This window comes from Oratosquilla oratoria, chromosome 9 (genome assembly GCF_046742065.1).
Source record: "Oratosquilla oratoria isolate Oo_2021 chromosome 9, ASM4674206v1, whole genome shotgun sequence".
NCBI lineage: Eukaryota > Metazoa > Arthropoda > Malacostraca > Stomatopoda > Squillidae > Oratosquilla > Oratosquilla oratoria.
This window is the reverse complement of record NC_134785.1, coordinates 79,217,742-79,242,892: the sequence shown is the minus strand read 5'-3', so window position 1 is coordinate 79,242,892 and position 25,151 is coordinate 79,217,742. Positions and strand designations below refer to the sequence as shown.

General features: G+C 41.5%; 1 protein-coding gene across 2 annotated transcripts in view; it reads left to right on the top strand.

The window, feature by feature from the left end:
• Positions 1-25,151, top strand: part of LOC143028637 (integrin alpha-IIb-like) — a 641,228-nt gene that overhangs the window by 340,358 nt on the left and 275,719 nt on the right. For both annotated transcript variants that reach the window (XM_076191051.1, XM_076191050.1), the window contains exons 10-14: positions 103-193; positions 3,071-3,159; positions 3,902-4,038; positions 4,153-4,322; positions 8,006-8,072. In XM_076191051.1, coding sequence (XP_076047166.1) covers positions 103-193; positions 3,071-3,159; positions 3,902-4,038; positions 4,153-4,322; positions 8,006-8,072 — 554 coding nt within the window. The remainder of the gene's footprint in view (positions 1-102; positions 194-3,070; positions 3,160-3,901; positions 4,039-4,152; positions 4,323-8,005; positions 8,073-25,151) is intronic.

Sequence of the window (25,151 nt, the reverse complement as noted above, 5' to 3'; positions counted from 1 at the left end):
TCTTGAAATGTTTGAAACACATGTTCCATTGGATTTGAGGCCATATTGATTGTCTATCATATTGTTTATTTTCAAAGTATTTTACCAACCTTTGCCTTTCAGGATAAGATAGAAGAGCTTCAGGGGCATCATGCTTATGGGCGTTTTGGAATGTCCTTGCTGGCCCAAGACTTGGATTCGGATGAGCACAGTGGTAAATGCCCTTGGTCTTTTCTCTTGTTATATTGTATTTCATTATGGATTTGTTCCTCTAACTTTATTTCTGTTAAGCATATAAAATTATGCTTCATTTTCTTAATTTCATCTGTATTTGAGTGATTTATTCACAATGATGTCTTCTGATTTTGAAGCCTTTTCATTGAGTTTTGGTAATGCTACTGAGGATGCCTGCTTTTAATACTTCATGAAGAAATAAACCCTTTTTGTTGTTTTTAATCTTATTTATGACTCATCTTTTCCACCTTTTCATTGATTAGTAAACCATTTACTTTTGAGTTATTCCTGAGTGTTAGATCTTTGTATTCCTTCATAACTTTTATTCAGTCATTCATAAGTAATCTATTTTCACTGTGGATGTTTATGAAAGTTTGAGTAGATGTAATTCACTCCTAGTATATCATATATATCCAACCCTTGGAAATGAATGTATTAGTAACTATTAATTTCCAAATAGATTTCTTCCTTGAGTGACCTCTGGGCTAAACTGGGGGCTGTTGCTGGTTTTCTGGTAGTTATGGGTCTCCCGCAAGAGAGACGTAGGGGCAAGAGATTCATAGATTCCAAATCAGTTTCTTTGAGACTTCCTCTTTCTTTGTTTTTCTTGTGTTAATGTTCTTCTAGTATCTGTAAACTTTCAGTATCTGATTTTGAGTCTTACTCTCCAGAGGTTTCTTTGCTTATCTCAGGTTTTTATGGCTTGTGGCATTTGCATTTTTTTTTCACCACATCACCACATCTGTGGTAGCTTTCTCGTAACTCTTGTTAATGAGGGTGCCATGTTTATGTTGGCATATTTTCTGTTTAACTATTTCTTTCTTCCCTCTTTGTACTGATCTAATAACTTTAGTTCAAGGTACTGTGGCATGATCTGGCATTTTTTATTTATTGTATCAAACCTGGCCACAATTTGAACAGTTCTATCAATCCAATTACCAGTGTGCTTTTGTCTTTTTATTGGGTAATTTCTTTCTTACACTGGATATGAAATGAAGGTGAAGTGCAAAAAAATATAACCACTTTTACTTATTCACAAATTATGCAAAATAAACTTACATAATGAAACCAGGATTTTGAACAAGGGTGCACTTTTTTGTTATAACACAGAACCCTCTTTTTACATGTGGGGCACTTGTAAGTGCCATTGGAATAGGTGCATTTTTTATATCCATAAGACTAGTTTATAGTCCTATTTACCTGGCTTTACATTCATTTCACTTCTTCATTTTTGTGTGAAGAAGGTTCACAAATTATCAATAGCTACCTATCTGAATCTTGCTTAGGATTAAGTATATATGATGATGGCACTACTTCCCTATGCCATCATGTGTGCAACTCTTGACCTCCATTGCTTTTTGACTGTTATTGTACTCATCCACTGTGCTCTGCATCATTTTATCCTCAAGAGGTCTGTAAACTAATACATATATTTTATTTTATTTTTTTATGGTCCAATATTTCATTATATAGCTTAACATATCTTAATTGTGACCAAATATATGGCACACAAGAAATCAAGTAAAGGCAGTTACAACATTATATAACTCTCTTATGGGTATGTGGATGAGCATTACCAAACACATTTTATATAACTTTCTGCATGACACTACTATGTGACATGTTTTACATAATCTATTGCGTGACACTACTACGTGACATGTTTTACATAACCTAGTGTGTGACACTACTATGTGACATGCTGTAAGTGCCAATGGCCTTTTCCTTTTCGTGAGTGAGGTAGCTGGTAGTTAGTGTTGATTAAAGAATATGGGATGGTTTAAGCATATCGAAAGAATGAATGAAGAATGACTGGTAAAAAAGGGTATGGAAGGCAAAGGTGGATAGAATAAACTTGGAAGATTGAGAATGGGATTGATGAAGGGGGAGAAGGGGGGGCCTTGAGTAAAAGGGGAATGTCTGTCAAGTAGGGAAGGGATTGGGTAAGAGCTAAGTTTGAGTGGAGAGTATTTGTGAATGGATGTAGCCTAAGGGGATTTCTTTTTGTCTGTTCTGTAAATTCTTGAGTGAATGACGAGGGGAGGGCCTCATATAAGGAAGCATTGGAGATAAACAAGCTTTGGCTGTCATACCTTGCTATGGAGGTGCAGTGCCTTGCTGGATTGCCTCTGACCTGGGCATTGGGCAGAGGATAGGTATGGCCTTTCATCCACAAGGAACTAAGATGAAATGGGTGTTGGATGGCTGTGTGATGGGTGAAGGGTGGGAGCATCAGTTGGCTGTCCAACCCTTCATAAGGGGGAAAGAGCCTTTTGATATATGTATGTATATACAAAAGGGGAAACAGAATTAATTGTTGAAAGTCTGTAGTGTTGCAGCATGTACAAATGGTTGAAAAGATTAGAGCTAATATCAACCCCATCACAGTAGCACACTTTATAGATTTTTGTGGCCAACAGCTTTATTCATCTGAGGTATAGAACCCATCTCATTGGAGGTAAAACTTATTGAGATCCCATTCAGACCTGAATGTTAATTTCAGCTGAGAAAAATTTATTACCATCTACCAATGCTATCTATCAATCCAAATACCCCAAGGACTTGTTCTCTCATATAAGGTAAGTAGCAAGCCAAGGTATGCATCCACCCTGACCCAGCCTTCTCCCATTCATTATCCAATTGTTTCCATTTTATCTTAGCCTTTCAAGGATGAAGGGTTATCCCTGTCTCCTGCACACTGCCCAGGTCAGAACCAATACAACAAGATGCACCAATGCAGAATTCATGAATTGCCTTGCTATTTTGAAGAGGATAAAAGCCAGTAATGATTAGAAGAAATAATAATGAGTGCAGTAAAATGTTGCCCATTGGTTAAGACTTAATGTTATTATTCCAGATCTACTGGTAGGGGCACCCTATGAAGATAATGGTGCAGTTTATGTGTTTTATGGTTCAGAGTATGGACTTGTTGCTGAGCCCTCACAGGTGAGCACAGCATACTTTTAACCATTGCTGAAGCTAGAGTTAATTTTATGGAGGGTATACATGGCTATGCATTTGTTCTTGTGGTGGAGCTCATCCAGCACCATGTTTTAAATGCAATCTTGATACTCATTATTGATACTAGAGGACAATTAATGAAGACATTGATAAAGTGAAAATAATTTAACATGTGAAGTTATGAGTAGTAACTTATGACATATTAGAGGGGTGTGCTAGCCTTGCATCTTACTAATTGCGGGTGTGAGTTCTGCAATTCTTTCCAATTCCCAGCTGTGACTGTTACCTGCCTCAACAGTTCAAGTGCATAGGGTAGCTCTGTGCCTCCTGGCATATACTCCTCACCTTTGTATACTAATGAAACTAAGGAATGTATACTTGTCATTTTTTAATGACTGTCCTGGAGTCTTTGAAATAGATAGCTTTGACTGAATGTGTACACTTAGAAATTGAGGGAATGGATACCAGTTAATTTTTTTTAAGGATTGTCATGGCTGATAGATGGATACCAATTGAATTCTTTTAAGTATTGTCATGGCTGGTTGGTCTATGCTAAAGACCAGAAATCATGTGAACCATAGTATGGTTTCCTTATAGGAAAGTTATTTATTCAGTTTGTCAGACTTGCTAGGATTATTTTGATTCTTACCTATGGCAAGTTTTGTGTAGGTCTTCTGTCCATCTCTTGACCATGTACAACTCCATCAATTCCATATTCTTCCAACAGATCATCCGTGCATCTGATTTTGTGTTTGGCCACCGTGGATTTGGTTTCAGTCTGGGTGGTGGAACTGATGTCGATGATAATGGTCATTTGGATGTGGTTGTGGGTGCATGGTCCTCAGATTCAGCTGTGCTTATCAGGTAAGGAAATAGTGGAAAGGAATACATGAATTATTTGTTTGTGTGTGTGTGTGGACATATTTTTTTCTCCCACTATGATCATCTTGGAACCAAGCACTATGTCTACTACTTCAGGTCATCACCAGTTGTGTACCTGGAAGGCCAGGTAGTGATGCCCCAGACCTTGCTACTGGATGACCGGTCATGTAAAATTAGTGCACCAGGATCAAAAGAAGATAATGTAGTTTGTTTCAATGTCACCCTGAAGATGGCCTACCGAAGTCAAAACTACACTGGAAATATTAGTAAGTACTGGCTGAGCAGGCTAGGGTGTCGCTACTTGTGGCAAAGGTTGAGGTGATGGTGGTTTGAACCTTGCCACCAGGAAGTTGAACTAACGCCATGGTTCATTAAATTCTATGTTACAAAGTCCTCTGTAAGGGACATTGTCTTAGCCACCTGATATGGGGGAGTTTATGTTAAGTTATAAATGTGGGACTTTTTCTGTGTCACCAGCTTATAGGAGTAAGAGGAAGGGGGTGATTGCTAATTGTCATCCTTATGTGAAAAGGTAGTAAAGTCAAAGTTGATAGGGAGGGATCTGGGGCTTCTTCTGATAGAGTTGAAGGTGTTGACAGGTTATGAAGACAGGCAGTGGGGAGATGAATCTTTCCAGTGTCTTGTTTTGTCTTGCAAGTATCTGGCATTGGTTCATTATCTTGTAATTGATATACATAGTAACTTCCATTTTGGTTTTAAGGAAAATTATGTTTACAAGTCTTTTTATAATCCATTTGTAGAAATGGGATACCCAATGTTCAGCTCTTCTAGATTAGTTAAGGGAGCTGTAGGGTAGCACATATTGGGTAGAGCTTCCATTTTTGGGTACTTATTTAGACCCAAAATAAGCTCCTCTGTACACTTTCTCCATAACTTATGGGTAGATGGGACATATGATATTGGTAATTGTCAAGTGGTGGAAAGCATCACAAGGAAAGAAAGAATATAACTCGTATTGTCAAAACTCATAAAGTCCAGATACTTAGAGACTGAACTTGGACTGAAAGGTGTCTGAATCAATCATGGCCCACTCTAACCCAGTATCAGCCTGCCCTATAGCTGAATCAAATCATACCCTTTTAAATAGCCTAAGAAAGATTCACAGGGGACTGGTGGCAGGTACAAGGTGGTCCCATGGGAAGGATGGTGCGGTGAGTAATTTTCCTGCCACCCATCTTCAGATGTGGGAAATATTTCAAAATACGCTCACTAAGACGATTCAAACTTACATTCCTGTTAAGGACAGACGTCCCCCAGATCAGGCTCACCCAAAGTGGCTCGACAAAGAAACTGAAAAAAGTATTGCTTAAAAGAGACAGGCTTATAAGAAATATAAGTGCTCGGGTGCATCAAATGACTGAAAGTTATGTATCAATACAGAGACATTTAAAAAAGAAAATAAGAAAAAGAAAACGACAATACGAAATGAACATCGCTGATAAATCCAAAGAGAATCCCAAAGAATTCTATAGTTACATTAGAGATAAAAAGGTTGCTAGGAATCACATTGGTCCACTATTATCTGCTGATGGTCAACTTGAATATTCAAATGAAGGAATGTGTAATATCTTAAACAATTATTTTAGCTTGGTATTCGTAAACGAAACACCTCAAAGTGAACTCCAAACTGAAACCTGTGAAAAGTCTAGGGTAAACTTACTACGGTAAATATAACAAAAGAAAAAATCAAAAGGTGTATAGATAAACTCAAAGTTAAAAAACACCAGGGCCTGACGGTTGGCATCCAAGAATCTTAAAGGAAATAAAAAATGAGATTGTTGTTCCATTAGAAAATATTTTCAAGAAATCCATCATATCCGGAGATGTCCCAAGAGAATGGAAGCTAGCTAACGTTACTCCCATATTCAAAAAAGGTGACAAAAAGAAGCCAAATAACTATAGGCCTATAAGTTTGACTTCAATTGTAGGAAAAATAATGGAAACTATCATCAGAGATGCTATCAAACATCATTTAGAAAGTAACCGTTTGATAAATGATAGCCAACATGGTTTCAGACGGAAACGTTCTTGCGTGACTAACTTACTCGAATTCTACAACACAGTTATCTCGAATTATGACAAATGAAACAATATAGATTTAATATATCTAGACTTTGCAAAAGCTTTTGATACCGTCCCACACGAAAGACTACTTACTAAATTAGCTTTACACGGAATAAGTGGTAGCCTATTAGCTTGAACTAGTAATTGGTTGAATGGTCGAAAACAGAGAGTTGTTTTAACCCATTCCATACGGTGCCGCACACGTAGACGTCATGAGGAGCAAGTGGATTCGCGACGCTGCCATATCGGCGTCTTGATTATATTTATTGTAGTCGCCCCTGTGTTTTAACATTCTCCCAAATGCGCCCTGAATCCCATTCTCTGTGGTTTTCAAAATTTGCGGGTGAAAGAGAGAACGATCGATATAAGCGGTGACTATATTTTATGATGCGAATATTATTACGACACGTCATACGGCTGGCATTGGCTGCTGCCCGTGAGATTTAAGTCCTGTACTGAAGTGGTTAAATGGAGAAACTTCTAGATGGAAAAATGTTACAAGTGGAGTTCCTCAGGGTTCCGTCCTTGGGCCACTTCTATTCATAGTATATATAAATGATATAGACCATGGACTAAAATCTGCTGTTTCCAAATTTGCTGATGATATAAAACTGTGCGGAGTGGCAAATGATCACTCAAACCAATTAGATATTCAAGAAGATTGAGATAAATTACAGTAATGGTCTGAAAAGTGACTAATGAAATTTAACACAAATAAATGCAAGGTTGCACATAGGTAAAAATAACAGTAAGTACGATTACAAGTTATTTGGAAATTCGTTAACAAAAGTGGATAGTGAAAAAGATCTCGGCATAATTATCAGTAACGACCTCAAATCATCCAAGCAGTGTATTTCAGCCTCTGAGAAAGCAAATAAGATTCTAGAACTCATTGCGCGATCTTTTGATTTCAAAAGTCCATCACTCATTAACAAGTTATATAAATCGTTAGTTCGTCCACATTTGGAATATGCTGTTTCCATTTGGTCACCGAATCTCATTATAAAGACATTGACAGACTAGAAAAAGTACAACGGCGAGCCACAAAACTGATTCCAAATATCAAAAATAAAACATACGAAAATTGACTAATCCATATGAATCTGTTTTCCCTAAAAAAGCGTAGACTCAGAGGTGACTTGATACAGGTCTTTAAGATTTTAAAGGGAATTGACATCAAAAGTGACAAAATTTTCACATTGAATGAGAATCAGACAAGAAATAATGGTCTCAAACTGTCCGGAAATAGATTCAATTTGGAAGTAGATAGAAACAACTTCGCCAACTGTGTAGTTAATGAATGGAATAAACTTCCTGCACAGGTAGTGCAATGCAGTTCAGTTCGAAGCTTTAAGAATCATTTAGATAAACACCTAAGCAAGATGCTGTAATGATTATAATTTATTTTATATTATTTGTTTTTGTTTTGTTATCATTTGTCTGTCTGATTTTCATTTATTATTAGTTATATGTCAATTTATTATTATTTACTATTTACCTGTTTGTTTATTATTTAACTATACCTATGCATTTATTTATATATTTTATTTGTTATTTACATTATTATAGTTTTTATTTATTATTTTATTATTATTATTATGTTTTTTTTTTTTTTTTTTTTTTTTTTTTTTTGCATCCGACCTAGATATGGACCAAAAGGTCTCCTGTCGGCATGCTCTGCCTTTGTAATCCTTTGTAATCCTTTCATCTTCCTCACTTCCATCTGGAGCTGCATCCCCAAAGGACTAATACTTGGTCTCTTGACAGGGCAACATTTGACTGAATTTAAAATCTGCAGTATATGACTTGTGTTGAAGTGAAATAATATTAATTATTTTTCATCTCCTCCCTTCCATCTTTACAGGGATGTTTTTCCACATCACCTTGGAGTCTAACCAGCTCTCCTTTCAGCATGACCCTTATAAAAGAAGGTAAGTTATTACACTTTGTTTTGTAATATTTTTATTTTGTTATGTTCTAAGTGCTCCCATGTTTTTTCTCCCTCTCCCCCTCTCCCTCTCTCCCTCTCTCCTCTCCTCCTCTCTCCTCTCCTCCTCTCTCCTTTCTTCCTCTCTCCTCTTTTCCTTCTCTTCCTCTCTCCTCTTTTCCTCTCTCCTCTCTCCTCTATCTCTCCCCTGTCTCTCCCCTATCTCTCTTTTATCTCTCCTCTCTCTCTTTCTCTTTCTCTCCTCTCTCTCTCCTTCCTCTCTCTGTCCTCTCTCTCTCTCTCTCCTCTCCTCTCTAACCTCTCTCTTTCTCCTCTCTGTCTCCGTCTCTCTGTCTTTCTCTCTCCTCTCTCTCTCTCTCTCCTCTCTCTCTCTCTTCTCTCTCTCTCTCTCTCTCTCTGTCTCTCTCCTCTCTCTGTCTCTCTCCTCTCTCTCTGTCTCTCTCTCTCTCTCTCTTCTCTCTCTCTGTCTCTCCTCTCTCTCTCTGTCTCTCCTCTCTCTCTCTCTCTCTCTCTCTCTTTCTCTCTCTACCTCTCTTTCTCCTCTCTCTCTCTCTCTCTCTCTCTCTCTCTCTCTCTCTCTCTCTCTTTTCTGTTTCCTCCCTCTCTCCTCTCTTTCATCTCTCTCCCTCCCTCCCTCCCTCTCTTCCTCCCTCCCTCCTCTCTCTTTCTCCTCTCTCTCTCTCTCTCGCTCTCTCTCTCTCTCTCTCTCTCTCTCTCTCTCATATGGATGAAGTTAAGGACAGCAGAGGCTGGTTCGACAAATTCAAGAAGTAAACTGGCATGCATAGTGTGGTAAGATATGGCTAGGCTGCAAGTTTAGGCAAGAATTTATTGATGAATTCAATGATTATGTAGATACTGAAGGATTCCTCCCCCAGCAAGTTTTCATTTGTGATGAAATCGGCCTCTTTTGGAAGAAAATGTCAAAAAGGACTGCCATCACACAGGAGGAAAAAGCACTCAGGACACAATCCTATGAAGGATAGGTTAATTCTTTTGTTCTGTGGTAATACTAGTGGGGATTTCTAAGTGAAGCCTTTACTGGTATATCATTCTGAAAATCCCTGAGTGTTCAAGAAAATGTTATTAAGAGTAAATTGTGTGATGTGGATTGCTAATAATAAGGCATAGGTCACGAGGCAAATTTTCATTGAGTGCGTAAATGAAGTGTTAGCTGTATGAAGAAATACCTTCTGAAAATTAATTGCCATTCAAATGCCTCCTGGTAATGGACAATGCTCCTGCTCATCCTCCAGTCTTGGAAGACCAATTGTTGGAGGATTTTAATTTCATCACAGTGAAGTTCTTGTCCCCTAATATCACTCATCCAGCCCATGGACCAGCAGGTCATTTCAATCTTCAAAAAACTCTACACCAAAGCACTGTTTCAGGGGTGCTTTGAAGTGACCTCAGACACTGAATTGACTCTTATAGATAAGACTTGGCTGGGAGTGACTTCCAGGATGATGAACTAGGCTTGGAAGAAATTGTGGCAAGAATGTGTCCTCAAGAAGGATTATGAAGAGTTTGAGGTTGACCCTGATGACCTTATGCCTGTTGTGGAGTCTATTGCATCTTTGGGGAAGTCCATGGAGTTGGATGTGAGCAGACAGGATGTGGAAGAGTTGGTGGATGACCACAAGGAAGAGTTAACCACAGAAGAGCTGCAAGACCTTCAACTGGAACAGCAACTGACAGCATCTGAGCAAATTGCTTCAGTGGATAAGGAAGAGAGAGAGGAGAATGTGCCTTCTTCAGTGATTAAGGACATGTGTACAAGGTGGAGTGAGCTGCAAAGTTTTGTGGAGAAATATTGCTGTAGCAAAGCTGTTGCAAGCTGTGTCTCTGATGTATTCAATGACAATGCCTTGTCCCATTTTAGGCAAATATTAAAGAGACACCAGAAACAGACCTCTGGGCAGATTTTTGTGTGACAGAGATCTAGTGACTCAAGCTGGTCCAAATGCCAGTAAAAGACAAAGGAAAGAAATAACCTCCAGATAGGGAAGTAACCCCAAATAGGGGCTTGATACCTGAAGTCCTTATGGAGGGGAATTTCCTTTCCAAACAATAACCTCGCCTCCTCCCTCTCCCCTCCTTGCTTTCTTCCATATGCCAACAAGAATCTTCAATAAATGTTAGAATGGTGTTAAATGTTCATTTGTTTCATAAGTCATTTATATTTATTTCTCATCGTTTTCTGTATGTAAAACTATAATTGGTGCCTTCCAAGCTACATGTCTGAACCCAGTCAAGTGGGGATGTATACCACGAGGTCACTACTCCCTGCGAGGGCCGAAAGCCCACCGACTGGGGAATGCATGTTTGTGAGGTAGGTACTAGGCTGCAGACTTCCTTTCTCCCTATCCAGTACACATGCAGAGTGACTACGCCGGACCCATCCTAAATGGGACAAAACAAAAGAGGACAAACCCCAGGTTGACAAAGTCTCTAACTCACCTCCGAGGCCCTGCATGTGTAAATAGTCGTTTCTGGAACTTCCCGACTCTGCAGAGACTTTTCTTTTATTGCGTGCGGCATCAGGCAACTGCAGTATCTTCTTCCATGCACTGCTCTTTCTTTCTTAATATATGGTGTGGCCTCATAAATATACACGATGATGGTGGCTGTTGAAACTGAATGTTCTAAACCTCCACCACTACCTGATCCTCCTCCTAAACCCCCCGATCCCTCTCCTAATATTGCCAATCCTAAAGTTGACAATATTGACTCAACAAAAATAAAAACCCCAGTTGACGACTCCGGCTTGAAAAAGGACTTCAATAAAATCAATCAATCAAATACTGCCCCTAATAGTCATAGAATCTTGCATTTACAATATGTTTCTCTTGATAAGAGTTATACAGATTTATATGAAAAGTTCCATAAATTTGGACAAATTAAAGAGATCAGAGTTAAACTAACTGACAACTTTAAAGCTTGGCTAGTGTGGATCTCATTTCTTTCTAATCAGGATGCAGCTGCTGCCTGCTTGGATTATAATAATTGTAATGAGAATGAATCTTCAGCCTAACTTGTTGGTAGAGTGCCACCTAACTTGGATATCTTTTATCCAGAAATCCCGGTAGAGGAAAGGAAGGAAAGTGTGCAGAGACCTCCCAACCCAGCTAAGTGGCTCATTATCACTCTTGCAAAAGAACGTGCTAACTTGTTCGAGTTTAGAATATTCTTGAAGAGTCACCTTGGCTGTGGTAATTTGAATAACTCGCAGGTATCACGATTTGGAAGAAATTCCTTCCTAATTCATGTAAAATCTTATGAACAAGCTGCCATGGTGCTCAACTTGAAACAGAAATCGGACATTAAGGAAGTTAAACCCCACTATACCTTTAGTTATGCCAAAGGGGTAATTTTTAATAGAGATCTGTATGACTTTGATGAAGAAGAGATTTTAGAAATGTGCCCAACTAATGTTTGGAAGGTTGCTAAAATCCCTCGTTCTTCTATGATTATCCTAAGTTTTTGTGGTGAAGATCTACCTCATTATGTACATACATACATATACCAAGGCTTTTTCCCCCTTCCAAGGGAGGTAGCCACAAAAGGAAAGGCATAAAAACACTCCCACCCATTTCATCCCTAAATACACTCCACACCCCTCCCACCCTTCCTCTCATCTGTGCACCTCCTGGATGACGGGTCATCCCTGAACCCTGCCCACCGCCCTATTGTAGATTTAAATGAGTGCATAGAGGGTTTAGGAAGAAATGTCAATGTAATAGTACTGGGAGACCTTAATGCTAGAGTGGGAAATGGTCCAATCGATGGAGTGGTTGGGAAGTGTGGAGTTCCAGGAAAGAATCGTAGTGGAGAGTTGATGGTGGAAATGTGTATAGAAAGAGAGTTGATGATAGCAAATACAGTGTTTCGGAAGAAAGTCAAGCATAAGTACACATGGGAGAGGGTGGTGGAGGGAAGGGTGGTAGATAGAGCGCTAATGGATTATGTAGTGGTAAATAGGATTATGATAGGAAGAGTTAAGGATGTACATGTGCTAAGGGGAGAGGGTGGGGGAATATCAGATCATTTTTTGGTGGAAGGTAAGTTGAGAGTGGAGGATAGATGGAGAAGGAGGAAAGGGACAAAAGGTAGGGAGGTTCTTAGAGTGAACTCCTTGAATGAAAAGGAAAAGGAGAAGGAGTACGAAAAGAAGCTGAAGGAGGAGTGGGAGGGAGTAAAGGATAGAGCAGAGATGGGTGTGGAGGAGGAATGGGGATGGTTCAAGGAGGGAGTCTTAAAGTGTGCAAGGATGGTGTGTGGAACAAGAAGGACAGGGGGAAATAGAAGAAAGGGTAGTGAATGGTGGGATGAGGAAACAAAGAAGGTTGTAGAAGAGAAGAAGCGAGCATTCACAGATTGGTTACAAAAGAGGACAGGGGAGTCATATGAGACGTACAAAGAAAAGAAAAGAGAAGTAAAGCAAAAGGTAAAGGAGGCAAAGAGGAGAGCAGATGTGAAATGGGGTAGGAGTATGACAGAAAATTTTGAAAGTAATAAAAAGATGTTTTGGAAAGAAATTAAGAGAGGAAGAGGAGGCGAATCAAGTAGGGAAAACCTCATTATGTAGAGATGGAAAAAGTGATTGTTTATGTGAAGCAGTTTAAGCCCCGTCCCCTTCAGTGCTTTAACTGCTATGGTTTTGGCCATCCTTCCCACAGATGTGCAAGGGACATAGTGTGTTTGATATGTGCTCAGCCTGAACATGGGGATTGTTCCCGCCCAACAGTTTGTATAAATTGTAAAGAAGAGCATGATGCCAGAAATAAGAACTGTGTAATTTATAAGAAGGAACAGGAAATAATACTAAAAGCTCATGCAGAACTATATTATAAGTGTAGGACATGCTAAAAGACTATTAAGTAATTCCAAAAGATACAGTGATGTTGTTAAAACAAATAGTAAAGTGGATCAGCCAACAGTAGAAGGCAATAGAAATAAAAATGCCAATATGAATGGTTCTGTTAACACTGAACCCAAGCCTCAGTGTAAAAGTGTCACTATGAAACCTAATGGTCTTTCTTCTTCTCAAGTAGGAATTTCTAGTACTTCTGAAGGCTCCTGTGCGGAGGTTTCCTCACCCCTTGTTGAAGGGGTGTCCCCTGCCCCATCTGGAGGGGCACCTAATGTTTCTATTGTAGAAACCTCACAGGCTTCTTCTAATGAAGCCTCCTCTCAGGCAATCTCTCTTCCAGACCTGGGGGATTCCCCAGTAGAGGGATTGCTGACTAGTGTGCCTCACTCGGTAGAGGTGCACAGAAGCCATGAGGATCAAAGGAATGCTGAACCCAAGCCTCAACGTGAAAGAGTCACTACTAGACCTAATCGTTCTTCTCCACAAGTTGGAAATTGTAGTACTCGTCAACCCTACTCTGCGGAGGTTCTCCCATCCCCAGTTGAGGGAATGCCTCCTGCCCCATCTAGAGGGGCACCTAAAGTTCTCATTGCTGGGACCCCACGGGGTTTCCCTAATAAAGCCTCCTCTCAATCAGTCAAACTTCCAAACTCGAGGGGCTCCCCAATAAAGGGATCACGGACTGATGTGCCTCACTCAGTTGAGGCACACAGAAGCGAAGCTATGGAGTCTGAAGCTGTGCGCAGCAAAAGACTCCACAGTCCACCCTCATCTCCATCTTCTTCTCCAAATCATGATAAGCAATCTAAGAAAGAAACTAATAACCCGGACTCCACATCGTCGGTCGGACCATTGTCAGAGAGGAGGATGCCACCCACGAAAGCAAAGAAATTAGAAAAGAACCCACCTTGTAAACCCTCTCTCTCCCAGACTTCTCTTACCAGACCAGTAGACCCCAAAAAGAAAAAGAAAACAGTATAATGTCCATAATTCAATGGAATATTCAAGGTTTTAATTCTCATCGAGAGCAGGTTGGGATTCTCTTTAAAGAACATGATGTGTGTGTTTTTTGTCTGCAAGAAACTATGCTTGGCAATTTATCCCCTAATGTTGGACTTAAATATAAATTTTACAGATCTCCTCCTATGATTGGGGGCCGTGCCCATGGAGGTACTGGTATCATTGTTAAGAAATCTGTTAACCACAGAAGTGCCCACCTACATTCAGTGTTGCAGGCTTGTGCAGTACAAATCTTTACCACTAAATGGATCACTTTGTGTTCTTTATATTTGGAACCTGAAGTGGAAGATCGACTCGTAGACATATATAACCACCCCTGTCAGTTTGAGTTAAAAGACCTACAATCTTTGGTTGACCAGCTCCCTGAGCCTTTTATTCTAATGGGTGACTTTAACGCCAAGCATCCTCTATGGGGTGAATCAAGGTGTGACCCCTGGGGCAATATAATTGAAGAATTTATTGATAATAACGATGTCATTTTGATGAATGACTGTTCCAAAACTAGGTTTGATGTCTTTCACAACTCAAGTTCTGTTATAGACCTAACTATTTGCTCATCATCCTTAAGATTAGACTACAGTTGGTCAATAGATGAAGATTTACATGGTAGCGACCACTGGCCTATCCATATCAAATATTTAAAGAACAGTCCCTCCTGTTGCTTACCTAAATGGAAGACAGGAGAGGCTAATTGGGAATTATTTAGGAGATCCACAGAGATTAATTATAAGACTAGTGATTTTGGTAGTAACTGTGATGCATATGACTACCTGGTAGACATGATACTCTCTGGTGCTTTCTCTTCCATTCCTAGGACAGCTGGTAAACCTCAATGCCCAGTAGTCCCCTGGTGGAGCGATGAATGTGCTATAAGCAGAAAGATTACAAGAACTTGCTATAAGAGATATCGGAGATACCCTTGTCTAGTCAACAAGATAACGTACAGAAGAGCTCGAGCAAAGCAGAAGAAAATCTTCAAGAAAGCAAGGAGGGAATCCTTCATTAAATATATTAGCGAATTGAAATATGACTCTTCCCCTACGTTAGTATGGAATAGGATTGGAAAATTACAAGGAAAGTTTACTCCATCTCCCTTACCCATTCTGAAGATAAATGTCTCTTTTATATCAGATACAAGAGAAGTAGCAGAGGCTTTTGGAAGACATTATGCTGATATTTCAAGCCCACCACATTATTCAGATAATTATAGAAGAATTAGAGCCAAGACCACGATTATTCCTCCTACCAATACGAACTCGGAGGCATATAATCTTCTTTTCACCTTGGAAGAAATGGATCATGCTTTATCTTTATCCTCCCCAACCTCTCCTGGAGGGGATGACATTCTTTATTCCATGGTTGGTCACTTATCCATATCGTCAAAGAAATTCCTTTTAAATGTGCTGAACAAATTTTGGTCTTGTGGATCTTCTCCTAAATCTTGGAAGACTTCAATCATCATAGGAATGTTAAAGGCAAGAAAAGACCCTCATGACCCACAAAATTACAGACCTATTGGTCTCACTAGCTGCATTTGTAAGATCTATGAAAGAATGGTTAATACGCGTTTAATTTGGTTTTTGGAATCTAAAAATCTGCTATCTAACAGACAGTTTGGATTTAGAAGAAATAAGTGCACTCTGGACCCCTTACTTTTTATCACTCGTGAGATTGAGAATGCCTTCGCAATTGAGAACTCTAGCATTGGTGTGTTTTTTTACTTGAAAAATGCCTACGATACTACCTGGCGGGGAGGCATTCTGAAGCAAGTTGCAGAGTGGGTTATCGGGGGTATTATGTTCAATTGTTTAAAGGACTTCTTGTCTTTACCGTTATCTAAAAGTCCGAGTGGGCTCTTCTTTCTCTTGTGCATATCCTTAAGAAGAAGGGATTCCCCAAGGAAGTGTTCTGAGTCCTACACTGTTCAGCATAGCCATTAATAGTTTATTAGAACAAGTTCCCACAGGAGTTCATGGATTGGCTTATGCTGATGACTTCGCTATTGTGTGCAGCAAATGGACAACATTAGAAACAGGCTAAAAGATTCAAGAGGTTATTAATTTAGCAACAACATGGGCTAATTGCAGGGGCTTCAGATTCTCTGCTGAAAAAACCAAAGCCATAAGGTTTTCCAGACTAAGACGCAAGGAAGAAATACATACATACATATACCAAGGCTTTTTTCCCCCTTACCAGGGGGGGTAGCCAAAAAGGACAAGGCACAAAAACATTCCCACCCATTTCATCCCCGAAAACACTCCACACCCCTCCACCCTCCCTCCCATCTTAGCACCTCCTAGATGATGGGTCATCCCTGCACCCTGTCCACTGCCCTGGGTCAGAAGCAGTGTCGCAGGACACAGCACATCCACAGCAAGGCCGCTTCATTAAATCGGCGACCCCCTCCGTCCCCCCATATAAAGGAGAGGATGGGGAGAAATCCCTTCGGGCTGCGTCAAAAGTTTTGCTCACACACACTACCTCACCCCCATTCCCCCGTCCAATCCACCTCATGCATCACAACATTTTCCATATACCAACACTATTCTTAGAGGGTGTCATATTACCATATGAAGATCAAGTAAAATACTTGGGTCTGGTTTTGGATAAAAGGTTGACATTCACTCATCACATAAACGAGGTTGTATACACTGTTAAACAGCGACTTAATATACTAAAGGTAGTGTCTCTTTTCAACTGGGGAGCAGATTGTGTTACTTTAATAAGGCTTTACCAAACATTGTGTGTCATGCCCTAAGCTCAGTTTTTGTGTGTTACATCAAACTCTAAAACAGTTTGAGTAATTCATACAATCCAGAGTCTCAGAGAAGAATCGCCCCTTTATAGATACATCCAACATGCCAGGATAAAGAAAGAAGATATACAAAATCACTGAAATATTTACTAACACAACTAGTGAGAATATCTCTTACTTACAAGGTACCGACAATGCGCAGAGGTCGAGTGCGGAGGGAGCAGCGTGGGTGACCTCACCCCCTGATTTATACCCCAACCGCACAACACAAGTGCTATTGCCCAATGCCAACTTATCTTAATATACATTTCCTATCCCTATCCACCCAACTCCACACATCCATTACTTCCTTTATTTATGCATGGAGAGGGTTCACAATAATTCCCTAGCTTATACCTTAACCTACAAGACAATGAGGTAGAAAGGAGGGGAGGCACTACTTCGCCTTCTTCTCGATTCACGCGCCCCTTGACCTCAGCTAGCGGGCGGCGTTGGCTTCGTATCACTCCGCCGCTTGCCTACGAGAGCTTTCGCGCGCGTTCCAGGTCAACGGCTTTAGCGGACAAGGAGTCATTGTTCATTCTCACACAAAGGGGTAGCATAACACAGTGTAATTATGCTCAAGGAATAAATATGTCACATCACGAATATGAACCCAGTGTGACGTGACATACATCCCCCTTCACCAAAAAAAAATGTTCAAACCTGCGAAGCAAGGGTTGAACATTTTGTGTCTGGACGTGATAGGGCATCAGCGATCATGTTACTCTTCCCTGAAATATGTTTAAGATTTAAATCGTGACCCTGGAGTGCTAGCGCTCACCGAGTCAACCTATCACTCTTAGTCTTCCCTTCTATAATGTACTTAAGAGGATTATGATCACTAAGGACTATTACCTTACCATCTAAAAACACCTGGAATTTCTTTAGCGCTAACACGAGACTGAGGGCCTCCTTCTCAATTGTGGAATACCTAGTCTGATAATCCTTGAGGACTTGAGACATAAAAGAAATAGGTCGCATGGAACCATCCCTTTCCTGAGCCAACATGGCACCTACAGCCACTTGGCTTGCATCGCATAAAATGAAAAAGGTCTTACTATAGTCAGGAGCCACCAAGACGGGACGACTTGAGAGAAGCCTCTTGCACTCATCAATAGCTGCATTTGCGCCTTCATTCCACCTGAAAGGGTTACAAGAGAGTATGCGGGTCAAGGGAGCGGTCACATCAGCGAGGTTTGGACAATACCTTCTATAGTAGTTCACCATACCCAAGAATCTTCGGATCCCCTTCTTCGTCTTTGGGACCTGGAACTCTGCAATGTCCTTCACCTTAGCTTCCACTGGTGAGATGCAATTCTGGCCAACTTGGTGGCCCAAGTACTCGATGGTACTCCTTCCAAAAGAGCTCTTTTTCAAATTTACGGTGAGATGGGCTTGGGCCAACCTGCCAAGCAACTCCTTTAGCCTGTGAAGGTGATTCTCCCAACTGTCAGAGAAAACTACGATGTCATCTGAGTAAGCCTTGACACCGGGTAACCCCTCAACTATCCAATTGACCAGGCGCTGGAAGGATGCTCCGCTATTCCTCATTCCAAAGGGGGTAACTTTATATTGAAAGTGCCCTTGTGGAGTAACAAATGCGGAGACCTCCGATGCTCTACTTGTAAGGGGGATTTGGTGATATCCCTTCATTAGATCCAGCTTGGACAGGAACCTAGCTGCTGCAACCTCCTCAATGAGGTCATCAATTCGTGGAAGGGGGTAGGGGTCTGCCTTGGTCACAGCATTCAGACGGCGGTAGTCAACACACAATCTCCACTCACCTCCGGGTTTCGGAACCAACACAGCAGGCGAAGCCCAGGGGCTCGTGCTTGGTTCCACCAACCCTTGTTCCATGAGCTGCCTGACTTCCTCCTCCATGATTCGCTTCTTCTGGGGCGACAGTCTATACGGGGCTTGCCTCACGGGTTTCGCTCCATCTTCTAGGACGACGTCATGGTGTATCGCCTGGGTAACGGTGGGGTATGGGGAAAACACATTGGCATTCTCGCGTAGCAGCGCTCTGACCTCTTCCCGCATTTCTCCCTCTAGTGAGGATAAGGACTTCTCCTCCGCCTCACTAGTGTTTGATCTGTCCAAATCATAGAACAGATTTAGGTTATCAATGTCTGAATCCAGGCTTCCATCATCTCGTCCCATCTCGATTACCCCAATTGCACCCTCTTCTACCATTCCCCTGAACTCTTTAAGGAGGTTAATATGTACTTGTTGGACCCCAGACTTTCTCATTGGATTTATTAAGACATAATTATGGCCCCTTTCCTTTCAAGTACCTTGAATGGTCCCTCATATTTTGGATGTAATGATGATCTTTGAGGGGATAGTACAAGCACATAATCCCCTGCTTTGAATTCCCTCTTAACAGCTTTCCTATCATAGTATTCCTTATGATTCCCCTGAGCATTTTCAAGGTTCCTTTTGGCTATTTGCCTAATTTTCCTCAGTTTTTCAAAATTTGCACCCACTAAATTAGCGTATTTGACATCTCCCTCTGAAACCCTAGACAAAAGTTGTTCATACAGGGCAGCGAGGGGCTCCCTCGGGGCCCTACCGAACATTAAGTAGAAAGGGGAAAACCCTAGTCCCTCATGTGTGGTTATTCTGGATGCATACAATAAAAGGTCGATACCCTCATCCCAGTCCTTCTCAAATTCCAAGATGAAGGCTCGGATCATACGTTTCAAGGTTCCATGGAACCTTTCAAGGCTCCCCTGACTTTGGGGATGATACGCTGAAGCGACTACATGCTTTATATTGAAGTTCTCCAGAGCACCCTTAAAAATCCCACTTAGAAAATTTGTGCCTCTATCACTTTGAACCTCCCGAGGCATACCCATTTGACTAAAATAAGACATTAGGGCCTTCGTTATTGTCTTGGCCTTAATATTTGACAAAGGGATCGCTTCAGCGTATCGAGTAGCTATGCACATGATGGTGAGGAGGTACTGTTTCCCCGACTTGGTCTTTGGGAGGGGACCTACACAATCGACAACCACCTTGGAGAAAGGTTCCTCAATGACTGGTACTTGGCACATAGGAACCTTTCTCGGAGTATCATTGGATTTCCCCGTTACTTGGCACACCGCACATTGATTGATTAGTTCCTTGATATCCTCTGACATCCGAGGCCAGAAGAAGTGCGCCGATATGGCCTGTTTGGTTTTTGAGATCCCAAGATGGGCGCATGTGAGTTCATGTGCGATCTCAACTATCTTCCTTCTCATCGCCCGCGGCACTACAATTTGTAATATATTATCCCCTCCTACCTTATCAGGGGTCCTGTGTCTTCTCAGGATCACGCCGTTTTCAACGATGAATGCTCCCCTGCCATTCTTCTCCTCCTTTTCCACACTTCGGCGTATATCTTCTAACCCAGGATCTTCATGTTGGAGTCGGATGAGTTCTTCCTTGCCCATGGCCATCCCATGGATAACTTCCTCGGCCAAGGGTTCCTCTCCCTGGCCTTCCGCTCCTCCCTCATTCGTTGTCAGTCTTACTTCTCTCCTCCTGTGTTGGGATTCTTCTGAGGATGCGTCTTCATGGATATGGTCGAGCAGGGGGTCTAGGTCCAATTCCCCTCGTTGCTCCTCCTCTCACGCCTTCTTGGCTTGGCTCCTGGTGATGAGGGCCACAGGATCTGCCATATCAGCTCTGCTGCCGTCATTCTGGGTGTGCGTCAGTTCGGGTAGGGGTCTATCTACAGTCTTGAGTCGAATAGGGACCGGTTTGCCTATGTCATTTCCTAGTAGTACATCTATTCCCTTCACGGGGATTTCTGCTACTCCTACCTCTACATGTGCTGTCTGACCTTCTAACTCCAATGACATTCTAACTAAGGGCGATGATTTTGTCACTCCTCCTGCTAGTACCATAGAGAATTGACCTATACTCTCCCCTTCTAGATCCGGTATCAAGTTTGGCCTTATGATGGTGCGGGCTGCCCCTGTATCCCGAAGAGCCTTCACAGCGATCTTCTTCTCACTCCTTCCTATTCGTATGTTAGCATCCTTCACATAGGGCAACCACTCCGGGCTTACTTCCCTGCTGCTCGTCTCGTCTATTCTACCCTTTCCTATGGGGTTATATGCTACCTTCCCCTTGGTCCTTTCACCATTCTGCCCTGGTTTCTGGTCTTGTGTATCCTCGCTGTATTTCACCATGGGGCAACTCTCCATCCCTTGATCTAGCTCCTCATGAGGGGGGCACCCTTTTCCCTTTTCCGGGCGTAACTCTCTTTCCTGTACACAGAAAATCCCTTGTTTGGACTGCTTCTCTCCCATCTCTTGCCTGTAGGTTTGCTCAGACCACCTAGCAAAGCATTCCTGTAATCTGTGCCCGTACCTTCCACACCTGGGACACCTTTGTGTCTTCCTCCAATTATCTCCTACCTGAGGTCTAGCATACCTTTGGCTCGGAACCGCATTCGCGCCTCTATATTGTCGAGTGGTACTTCCTTTTTGACCCTGACTCTCGTTAACCCGCAACGAGAAATTCTCAGCAAGCCTAGCCGCATCCATTAAGGTATCACATTTCTGCGTGGTGACATGCAGTCTGGCTTCATTGCTTAGCATGTTTATGAATTGTTCTTTGACAAATACTTCTAATACATCCTCAGCACTGACCGCATTTTCAGCACGCATCCATCTCGCGAGATCGCCCTTTAGTTTCCTGGCCATGGCGACGTAGCCCCTGCTGACATCCTTTTCCTCTTCCCTAAACTTCTTCCTGAAGTACTCCGGGGTAACCTCATATACCTTTAATATTTCATCTTTAATCTGACTATAATTATAGACTCCCTCCCCGTCAAACATATTATACACTGCTAATGCCCTAGGGGGGAGGTTTGATCTTATCATGACTGGCCAAATGTTCCTTCTCCATCCTAATTGTTTAGCCAGGCCTTCAAATGATGAAAAAAACAAATCTGGGTCCTCTTCATTAAATTTAGCTATAATGTGAGAAGCTTTAATGATATTGTCGATGTCATTTCCCCCACTACAGGTCCCCGCTTGTTGGTGAGTGTGATGTCCTGTTCCACACCCACTCGTGTCCCCCATGTCTCCAGTCCTCTCCTAGGATAATATTCGTTCCCCGATTCTACTCTGGGATCCCTACCTATCCTAAACCTGTCCATATCGTCTATCATGTCGTAGTAGTTTCCCCTCTCTTGTGGGAACCGTTCATAACCAATCCTATCTGACTCCATACTATATCTTCTTCCCATTTTTGGGGTCTCCCTACCTTCCTCTCTATAATAGTGTCTACCTGTTTCTTGTGGTGTGTCCGGCCTTTGTCTGTATGTATATTCCCTTTCCTTACTGACTAGTCTACCCCCTGATCTAACCTCACTTTTTCTATCTTCTATGTCATAATTTCTGGATTGGGGAACTTCCCCATAATAATGAATTTCTGTCTCTTGCATCCTACGTATGTTCCCTTCTACTTCACCCTCACTAAAATTGCTCCTTGCGTTATAATACCTAATGCTGTCATTTTCGTCTTCCCCCAGTTCGAAGTATCTCTCGCTCCTTAGCCTCCTACTTTGTTCGAATTCTATATCACCAGTGTGAGGGCTCCCTCTCCTGCTTTCTATGTCACTTTCCCCTTCTCTCACCTGTGGGAATCCTTCAAAACTAGGGCTACGCCTAGAACTAGCTGGGGTGTTTGGGTGAGACATCATATAAAAGAAAGAAAACAACTACAATACCATAGGTAACGCGTTGCTGAAATGTAAACAATGAAGCCGATCTGCTTGCGTTTGTATGATCGGTCACGGTTTTGATCGCTTGGCGGCTTGCGTTTTTACTTGAAAATAATTTCTTAATGCTTTTGCATACACTAATTCCTCTATCTGGCGGCGGAGTGTATCCCGGTCATGAGGCCCCCATTTATGTCATGCCCTAAGCTCAGTTTTTGTGTGTTACATCAAACTCTAAAACAGAGTTTGAGTAATTCATACAATCCAGAGTCTCAGAGAAGAATCGCCCCTTTATAGATACATCCAACATGCCAGGATAAAGAAAGAAGATATACAAAATCACTGAAATATTTACTAACACAACTAGTGAGAATATCTCTTACTTACAAGGTACCGACAATGCGCAGAGGTCGAGTGCGGAGGGAGCAGCGTGGGTGACCTCACCCCCTGATTTATACCCCAACCGCACAACACAAGTGCTATTGCCCAATGCCAACTTATCTTAATATACATTTCCTATCCCTATCCACCCAACTCCACACATCCATTACTTCCTTTATTTATACATGGAGAGGGTTCACAATAATTCCCTAGCTTATACCTTAACCTACAAGACAATGAGGTAGAAAAGAGGGAGGCACTACTTCGCCTTCTTCTCGATTCACGCGCCCCTTGACCTCAGCTAGCGGGCGGCGTTGGCTTCGTATCACTCTGCCGCTTGCCTACGAGAGCTTTCGCGCGCGTTCCAGGTCAACGGCCTTAGCGGACAAGGAGTCATTGTTCATTCTCACACAAAGGGGTAGCATAACACAGTGTAATTATGCTCAAGGAATAAATATGTCACATCACGAGTATGAACCCAGTGTGACATGACATGTGCCTTAGCAAAATGGATTACGGATGTCAAATTTATGGATCGGCATGTAAAAGTTCACTGAAGAAGCTTGATATAGTCCACAATATGGCTTTACGGATCTGTTCGGGAGCCTATAGAACATCTCCAGTGGATAGCTTGTATGTGAACGCAGGAATTCCTCCCCTGTATATTCGCAGGGAGGAATTAAGCCTTAGATATATATCTCGTGTCTTGACATCCAAACAGAATCCAAACTTCAAATTTGTAAAGCAGCCGGTAGGCAGAGCTCCAAGGAAAAGTACTCTGCCAAAACCTTTAGAAGTGAGATGTGAAGTTGGGACAGAGAAGGTAGGACTTGTTCCTAATACAATTGCTGAGGTCACGCCTCCCAAATTCCCTCCTTGGAACCGATGCCCCACTGAAATATGTCCTCTTAAAAAGAAGAAAAATAGAACTGCTGTAAAAAGCAAATATTTAGAACATTTATCAGTACATGCTGATGCAATTTTTATTTATACAGATGGATCAAAATCCCAAGATGGTGTTGGTTGTGCTGTTGTATCTGATAGCACAGTTTTAAAGAGAAAGTTGCCTGATTTTAGCTCTGTTTTTACGGCTGAACTGCAGGCAGTCAGCAACGCCCTCAAATTTGTTTTTAATTCTGTTCCATGCAACAAGAACGTTGTTATTTTTACAGACTCCATGAACATTTTAACCTCTGTAAATACATTTTTGCCTCTTCACTTTTTAATCCAAGAAATACAGGACTGGTTAATTCTAATCAACAACAGAAAGAAAATAAAAGTAAACTTTTGCTGGGTGCCGTCCCATGTGGGTATCTCTGGAAATGAACAGGCCGATGCTGCAGCCAAAGCCGCCACTAGGCTCAACCATGTAACAGACCGAAAAGTCCCACATATGGACTTCAAAGGAGTGATTCATTGTTACACAATGGGAAAGTGGCAAGAAGAATGGACAAGGCTGGACGGCAATTATAAACTAAAAGAGATTCACCCCTTGGTGAACCCTTGGAAGTGTCCTCCTTTGGACAGAAGGTCAAGTATTTTCTTGACAAGATTAAGAATTGGCCATTCCTACATCACTCATAGATTTTTAATGGCAAGTGGAGCAGAAAGGCTGGCCCCCAATGTCCCACTTGCCAAGTAGTTTTAACAATTATACACATTTTAGTTCAGTGCCCTGCATTCTCTAATAAGCGCAGGGCAAATTTCTTAACAGATTTATCTTTTAAAGAAATTTTAGGGGAGGAAGCTCTTGTGAAGAATGTTTTAAAGTTTTTAAAAGACATAAATTTATTTTATGAAATTTAAAATTGTGTATATGAATGCTTGTCAGTGTATGTTGTTGATGTGTGTTCATGAATGTTTATTGTTTTAACCCTTTTACTTGAATTTTTATCTAAAAGATAAATATGCGCTGAATGGCCTACCGGCTCTGGCTCATGGCCTTCGAGACAAAAATTCCATAAATCAATCAATCAAGTAGATTTTAACAGCATTTGTTTCAACAATCACCCCAGACTTCCAAAGCCTTTTGGATACCGGATGAAAAGGATTTTAGAGGACATGAATCTTCCCAAGATTCCCATCCTCCCTTTTAAATATTCGGTTGTTCCCCCATGGAGACTGCCCACAGTATCCTTCTATAAATATTTTAACAGTTGTAAGCGTGATTTCAAGGATTATGAACTACGCAATGCTTTTTTAGAACATTCTTTTAGTCACCAACCCTCTGTGTTTGTTTTTATTGATGGCTCCAAAACTAGCGCTGGCATTG